Source organism: Amphibalanus amphitrite, unplaced genomic scaffold (genome assembly GCF_019059575.1).
Source record: "Amphibalanus amphitrite isolate SeventyFive unplaced genomic scaffold, NRLGWU_Aamphi_draft 000395F_arrow, whole genome shotgun sequence".
In the NCBI taxonomy this organism is placed as follows: Eukaryota; Metazoa; Arthropoda; class Thecostraca; order Balanomorpha; family Balanidae; genus Amphibalanus; species Amphibalanus amphitrite.
In genome coordinates this window covers 237,707-245,983 of record NW_024881889.1, presented here as the reverse complement: position 1 = coordinate 245,983, position 8,277 = coordinate 237,707, and the positions used below count along the sequence as shown (strand labels likewise).

Below are 8,277 nucleotides of genomic sequence, written 5' to 3'. Positions count from 1 at the left end.
TTGAAAGCATGGTTGTCTTGTCTCGGGCATGAACCCTCGCCGAACCTATTGGTTTTCTACATACGCGCCAACCGAGGGGGGCTCGCTGTTTCGCCAGTGATGGAGTTAGAGCGTCGCGGAAAAAGGAGCGTGTGTGCCCTTACGAGACGCAGCGACTGGTACCCGATTTTAAAGTCTCAGGCCAACCGGTGACCTCTGAGGTCAGGTCAACTGACCCAAGGCACGGGTTTAGTTTTTCATAAATAATTTCGCAAAAAACTGCCGCAGAGTCGCGATTGTAGCATCATCGTGATCATTTCGCTCAGGCACGTCGAATGGTAGGTATATTATTTCGGGTAATGGCAGAGCTTATATCTAGATTTGATAGCGCCACCATTTAGCAGCGATATAAACACCTAATTTCCTCAGCTATTTAGACGTAAGATGTGCGCCAGGCGTAACAGCCGCGTCGCGTTCGCTGTAAAAGAACCCTTTCAACGAGTCGTGTTCGATTGGTGTGTCAGCGGCTCGGAGAACCGACCCACTCAATTTTTTATCTCAGTTTTTAAAGTAAAATTTTAGGAATTCTGCCAAAAAATGCTCAAATTAACGTTTAATATCTCATCCATCAGAAGAATGGACAATACAGGGATCTCAATGCATAAATACATAAAGAATCCCAATTTTACGTAAGGATCGATAACAGAAAGCGTGCACATTCCATGCATTCGCTGGAAATTGAGCACGTAGTATTAAAACCGGCGAGGGAGGCGCGAGAGAGATAGGTGCCTGCGTGAGGGCAAATTACTATTTATTGACGAAAATTTCAAGAAAATTTTATGAGCTCGCTTGCTTTGGTGTCCTGAAGGAGGTCCGTCCACACTCATAGAATTCAAGGTGGGTGCTTGCTTATGATCTTTTTTCTGTACCTATCACTGATAAGTGCTATTCGCCCACTTCAGTTGGGGAAACTACGAGGAGCCAAACAAAAATTGGATCAGCCAATCAACGGCTGGAGTGGGCGGGGCGATGACTATATATGGTCATAAAATCAGACAACTTCGTCTTTTCAATGCATCCTAGCATTCAAATGAAAAAATAAGGCATAAGAATGTTTTTTAACCACACAAGGCCTACACTTACTCGGTGCACAATTAACTGGCGGCTCTAAATCGCAGAGTTACAACACAAGGTCAAACAGCGATTGGCAAATATGGCGAATTGAAACAGACGCGCCAAAAAATGTAACCAGTACCATGGTTTGAAAATGTCATTATTTTTATTATTTTGTTTATGGTTTTTCTAATTGTGGGTAAGTTATTATTTCAAAATTAAATTTCTTTGTTTATTGCAATTAAATTAAACCTTTTAACAATTTTCTCTCAAAACACCATTCCATTTATTGAATGGCCAGGTGATTGTGACACCCAGAACCTGCAGAAAAGCCGTTTTTTATATCACCATTTTCGAGTCAATTTGCCGAATTTAATCAAATCACGCTAATTCCTAGTCGAAAATGGAAGCCTTTTCTCTCCGATAAGTGGACGCGATGCCACAAGTATACCGGTTTGGTATACCGTTTTTCACCCTTAGAAGCGGGGGCTTTATGCCCATATATGGTCATCAAAAGTCCATTTATTGACCAATCAATTTTTGGTTATTCGCCTCGTAGTTTCCCCAACTGGCTAATGACTTTCTCAGTCTCTGCCTCAATCCCCTTGGCCTCAATATAAAATAAAGCTGAAAGCCTAGGTTCAAATCATTGCAGCACTTATATAGAGCAATAGTAGGTAGGTAGTGAATAGTGATCATCTACAATTACAGTTGGAATGATAGCTACTTCTTGTTCTTGTCTAATTTTGATGAAAAATTTCTTGGTAAGAAATAAAAAAAGGCTTAACACGGAGCCTATGCCTACTAGGTAACCTAGGTCTTGCACTTTTCTGTGCAATACTCCGGGCAGTGATTTCCACTGCTTTGTGTTGAATCTGCGCCATTCTGCATACGGGCTGAGTCCCCACTCCCAGCACTAGCAAAGGGCAAATGGATGTCACCATTAGGGTGTGTCACTTGATAGGTTTTTCTCGAAAATCTGATGGAAAATGGTCGGAAATTTTGCGGATGACCCTAAAAATAAGTTTACTACATAAAAACACGCCCATAGAGGCATTTCTCCACGACGCCGCGACTTTTTCTATCGGAAATCAAAATTTAGATTATTCGACTGGAGCGACATCTACAATCTGTGACAAACCGTATGCAGCGCCATCTACAACGATCCCGAGTCCGTAAGACCACAAGTGTTTTATTAATTGTTCACATATTATGTACTGGAAGTACACGAAATCTATTAAAAAAAATATAACTTCAACATCAAATTTACTCAATTATTGATATTTAAAATATTTCGATTATCGAAAGCAGTATCACACACTTAGATATCGTCAGATGATTACATACTAAAAGTTTTAAAATATTCTTGACCATATATTTGGATGTAAACAAATAAATTTTTGAGTCAATTATGTGACGGTCGTGACGATAACACGGTGTAGCACCGAACTGGATAATTTGGGTTATTTGTGGACTAGAGGTTCGATCGAGATCGGCGGTGTGATGCCCGCCTCCCTCCAGGCCTCCTCGCCGACTCCACGCCAGCCGGACACTGCGCTGAGGCGGGATCGAACCTCTCGGTCCGCGACGGTACGGAGCGGGTCGTCCTCCGGCAGGGCGCGCGCCTTGGCCAGCAGACGCGCCGCTAAGGCCGTGCGGCGCTCAGCCACCGGGGCGAGTCCCGCCTCCGCCATCAGGCCATGTGCCGGGGTGGACCGGGGGCATCCGGTCACCACTCTGGCGGCCGCGCGCATCTCCACCTCTAGGAGACCGAGGTGGGTTGGCGATGTTGCCGGGAGCCACGCTGCTGCGGCGTGTTCGAGGGCTCCTCGAACGTAGCCGGGGGCTACGACGCGGAGCTGCTGCTCTTGGAGGCCCCATTCCCGACCGGTCAGCTTCCTCAGATGGGCAGTCCTTGGGCGGACTCTCTGTCTCAGGCTGCGGCAGTGGGGGCCGAAGTGAAGTAGCCGGTCCAGGGTGACTCCCAGCAGCTTCAGCTGATCGCCCGCAGTTACGGTTTCCCCTGCCACCTTCACGGAGCAGTTAGCCGCATCGCGGGGCCACTGGGACAGGACCAGAGCCTGTGTCTTCTGGCCGGCCACCGTCATCTTGTTGGCTTGGGCCCACTGCGCGAGGGTGTCCGCAGCCTGCTGCGCTCGTTGCCGGGCGACCTGAATGTCGTTACCGGCGCAGAGGGCGGCTGTGTCGTCCGCGTAGAGAAACGCCGTGGTGCCTGGGACTCTCTGCAGTTCCGCGGCGAGTGGGGCGGCCCACAACAACAAAAGGGCCGGGGACAGGACGCTGCCCTGAGGCAGGCCCGCCCTGAACACCCGCTCGCCGCTGGTGGCGCTCTGGTACTCCACCGTCGCTCGGCGGTCGCGCAGGAACTGCCACGTCCAGTTGTAGAGGCACCTGGGTACCCCCATCTCCATCAGGCGGACTCTCAGCAGGCGATGGTCCACGGTGTCATAGGCTCGCGCGAAGTCGAAGGCCAGGAGGACGTATTCTGTGCGGTGGTGCCGTCGGCCGCGCGCTTGCTGCGGGACTTGGGGAGGTTCCAGCCGTCCTGTATTTGTTGGACCAGGCGTCCGATGCTGTCCTCCACTGACCGTCCAGCGCCGAACCCCACTTGCTCGGCGGGGACCAGCCGGTCGCGTTCCACGATGTGGCGCAGCCGTCCCAGGACCAGCCTCTCGACGAGCTTGCTGAGGTGGCTCGTGAGGGCGATCGGGCGGTAGCTGCCAACATCCCGCGGTAGCTGCCAACACTGACATCGCTTGCACTGTCGAGCTGTTGTGTTTTGCTTTGGAGCAGAGTACTCAGTACTTACTGGGACTTTGTACCGGAATGGTCGCATTTTACCAGTTTTACCTGCCTGTCGTGTGTTTCTGAATCGTAACATTGGAAGACATTGTTATGCTGTGATACGTTGGAGAAATCAAGCATTTATTCTGCGTAGTTATTGGTTTCTGGTCGGGTTTTACTGGAAATAAAGAAAACATTCGGGCCTGACTCGTGCATTTGATACCGAAGGCCTTTAAAAGGTCATTTGAGGGGACCTGGTGACCTGACCTGGGGAGACTTGAGGCTACAGTTTTTAGAAATCATGCTAAATGGATGTCAATTGATGTGTAGAACGTCGTTTCACTTGCCATTTTTCATTACGGACACGACTGTGTAGAAAGGAACGCATATATACTCTCAGGCGCATTGGACTGTATATGGGTTATATATGGGCGAAACAAAAATGGCTGGCGCCGCACGAATTTTGATTTTTCGAAACTTTTACCGCCAGGGCCTTTCATTTCTAGTCCATGCGCAAGTTTTTAGCACATTTTCCGTTTGTTTCGTTTCAAGTGACACACCCTAGTCACCATGTTAAGCATTTTGTTCTGAAGTATTCAACTTATTTTTGTCAATAGTATTGTTAGCTATTTTTTTGTCCTGAAACGCCAACCTATAGTCCTATAAAGTAGGTATATTGTTTGTGTCGGTGGTGGGTGAATAATGACCATTGCATTTGGCAATCAACACTCTTTAAAGCTCCAAAAACAAATAAGGACAATTATAGTAGGTACCAGTAACAACATAAGACATGACAAGAAAACAAACATTTAACTCAATGACTTTTCAAAAATCCTTTTTAGCTTTCTATTTTACCAATTCCACTGATGTCCTTACATAAAACATATTTATGTTATGCTGAAGTTTGAATCATAAACATTTGTTTGGTGGTGGGGTCGGTGTAGTCGGATCAGAATTTGAGGTACCAGAACCATTGAAGCATGTTTATGCATCTATAATAGTTACACATTAAACAAATGGAGCAACTTAAAAGCAATGTAAACTACTCTGCTGCATATGCTCTGACCCAGACTGCTGTAGCTGATTAAAAAGTAAAGAGTGCAACATTTTTGTCAGATGACTAATGCTGCTACATTCTGTGGACTATTATAAGGCAGCATTTCAAAGTTGGCATTGGTATGACAAGCTGGAGTGATATATTATCATCAAACATTTGGAATAAATTAATCATATGCTTACGTGAGCATATCACACCACTTGTCCATTTAATTATGCATAGAAAGCTCAGAGCATGCATTCACATTGCACTGATCAGTGATAGATACCTTGTGATTTGCTACCAGACAATTTCTGTCATCATATCAGCATCACTTGTTCATCTTGATGTAAATATTTAATCTGCCAAAAATGATAGCAATTAGTTGCTCATTTTTCGTCCAATGAGCGAAGCCAGGTGCATCTCGTTTGGTTCTTCTTTCCGCGAAGAGGACATCCGGAGCTGAGCCGCGGTTCTTCTGCCGCGCAGGTGGACGAATCTCCAGCATGTCGGTCCCAGTGCGAGCGGCGGTGGCCGCGCGACTCGCAGACGCCCTCTCCGGACTGGGTCCTCCGGCTCCGGGCGCTGCCGAGGTGCTCCGGCAGCTGACTGTGACTCCTGGACCGCGCGCCAGCCTGACTCTGGCCACCGCGGCACTGCCGGCTGGCGCGGCACAACACCTGCGCGCGGCGCTCCCCTCCTCCACCGGGCTGGTACGCGGGGTCGAGGAGGGCCGACGCGGCCAGCTGCTGCTCGAACTGGAACCAGTGCAGTTCCGACGAGATGTCCTGGATGGCATAGCTCGACAGCCGGACGCGTTCTGGCGCGGGGCGCTCACGGAAGTGGCCGCCGGCGAGCCAGCGCTAGTCGAGTTCAGCTCACCTAACATCGCTAAGCCCTTTCACGTCGGTCACCTGCGCTCCACTGTGGTCGGAAACTTTGTGTGTAACGTGCTGGCGGCAGTGGGACCGGCTCCTGTGCGGCTGAACTATCTGGGCGACTGGGGCGCTCAGTTTGGTCTGCTCTCCGCCGGCTGTGAGACCGCTGGCCTGGACGCGGAAACGCTCGGCGATGATGGTATTTCGCGTTTGCTCGAGGTTTATATTGACACGTGTCGACGAGCAGAGACGGAGCCGGCAGTACGCGAGGCGTCGCGCAGAGCGTTCCACCGGCTGGAGATGGGAGATGCTACCGAACGCCGCCGCTGGGCCGCCTGCCGCCGACTCAGTCTCGACAATCTCCGAGCCGCCTACCAGCGCCTCGCTGTCACATTCGACGCGTTCGACGGCGAATCCATGTACCCGGCGTCCAAGTGTGAGTCAGTCATGACTCGGTTACACGAGAGCGGCGCGCTGGCGCAGCGCGGCGGAGCCACAGTGGCGGTGCTGGAGGGCGGTGGCGAGGCGACTCTGGCGCGTGCTGATGGATCCACCGTGTATCTAACGCGTGATCTGGCGGCTGCCGAGGACAGATACCGCCGGTTCGGCCGCCGTCGATTGCTCTACGTGGTCGACGCCGGCCAGGCGGTGCATTTTGCCAATCTGCGCGCACTGCTGTCACAGCTCGGTCACGATTGGGCGGGTGGCGTGCAGCACGTGCCCTTCGGTCTAATTCGCGGCATGAGCACACGCCGTGGAGAAGCCGTCTTCATGCACGACCTGCTGGATGAAGCCCGTGAGCGAATGCTGGAGCGACAGCGCGCCTCCCCCAACACGGCCCACCTGGAGGACCCTGAGGGCACCGCCGACGTTGTAGGCACATCTGCTGTGATCATTCACGACCTGCGACAGCGCCGGCAGCGCAGCTACGATTTCAGCTGGGAGGCGGCTCTGCGGCCGAGCGGGGACGGCGGGGTGCGGCTCCAGTATCTCCACGCGCGCCTCTGTAGCCTGGAGCGGCGCTGCGGCGTGGAACTGAACCCAGAGGCGGACGCGGCTCTGCTGGTTGAGCCAGAGGCTGCCGCGCTGGTCTCCGAGCTGGCACGATACGAGGAAGCGCTAGTGGCCAGCCACGATCAGCTGGAGCCGTGTAAAATCGTCACCTACCTATTCGGACTGGCTAATACACTGGGCCGTGCGCTGACGCGTCTGCCCGTGAAGGGTGCCCCGAGGGCCGAGGCGGAGGCACGGCTGCTAGCATTTCACGCCGGTCGTCTCACACTGGCGCAAGGGATGAAAGTGTTGGGACTCAGGCCGCTGGAAAGGATGTGATGTAATTCATATCACTATTCACTGTCGCGTGAGATGAGAGCTGCCCAAGTTAGGATAGTGTGTGAATTTTGAACGAGAAATGGCATGTCTGGAGAGGTGTCAGAGACGTGAAGTGGTGCGTGCTGCAGTTCTACCTGCGCCGATTACGCGATTGGGTGCAAGAGCGCCACGCCATTCTTCAGGAGAGTTGTTTTCTGTGAGCAGTGAGATATTCTTAGCTGGTTTTGTAAGGTGTGAACGGAATGGATTTTTGATGGTCATATTGAAATGTATAGTGAATAAATAAAATAGCAAAACAACAAGCAGTGCTGTCCGTTACCGTTTATGATGAAAAGTCCAGAAGCGACTTGAATGCTTGCAACGCCCGAATGCTTTGTGGTGATATTTCGAGCATTTTAAACAGGAGGTACTTATACCTAATCCTAGCACATTGCATAGTTGATGGATTTAACCACGGCTATTCCCTCATTTTGTAGGCCACCGTTTTTCTTCTCTGTGAACTCGAGCCTGGCGGCTGGCTGATCGTTTTAGTCCCGACCCGGACATCGCGTGTAGGTACTCAGATTTGGACGACAGATAAAGCCCTGACCGCTTCCGTCTGAAGGACCAAATGCGTCTCAGCCTCGGCTGACCGGATCCAAACTTTCCTGCTAGTTCCAGGACAACTAATGCATGGCTGTCAAGGAAAACTGCCAACCATCAGCTGACGGCACCTTCCAATGACTTTCAATGGCGCTATTGGAGAATCCGGCGTCCCTGTGCTTGACATTCGAACGATTTCCATCGTCGATAGTGATCTGCTGATCATAGCCATGATCGATAATGACCCATAGTACTGGACTACTGTCTAGATTATTGTGATGTGGAGTCCAATTTAAAAAGCTTCGGTCATTGTTCGCACCGCTCTTTTGTGTTCAGTTGGCTACATTTCAATAATAACCATTTGGAAAGATCCAATGCACTCAATGAACCCAGAGTTTTTTAGGTGTCTTGCAAGCTGTTAAATATTTAGTCGTTCATTGGTCACGACCGGTCAACAATCGCACTTATCTTGCGGTTGAATGTCTTCATTGTCGGATTTCGTAGATTCTGAGTCGATAGAAAGATGATCGATGGTGCTCGGCATTAGGTATG

The 8,277-nt window shown here is 50.6% G+C and overlaps 1 protein-coding gene across 1 annotated transcript; it reads left to right on the top strand.

Moving 5' to 3' along the window:
- Positions 1-745: 745 nt before the first annotated feature.
- On the top strand, positions 746-7,434 carry LOC122390415 (probable arginine--tRNA ligase, mitochondrial). The gene is made up of 2 exons (XM_043383322.1): positions 746-876; positions 5,423-7,434. Exon 2 carries the CDS (start codon positions 5,440-5,442, stop codon positions 7,141-7,143), a length of 1,704 nt encoding a protein of 567 aa, XP_043239257.1. The 5' UTR covers positions 746-876; positions 5,423-5,439; the 3' UTR covers positions 7,144-7,434.
- Positions 7,435-8,277: the final 843 nt, after the last annotated feature.

Excerpts from the sequence above, each read along its gene's own strand:
- LOC122390415 (XM_043383322.1), top strand. The coding sequence starts at position 5,440 with ATGTCGGTCCCAGTGCGAGCGGCGGTGGCCGCGCGACTCGCAGACGCC.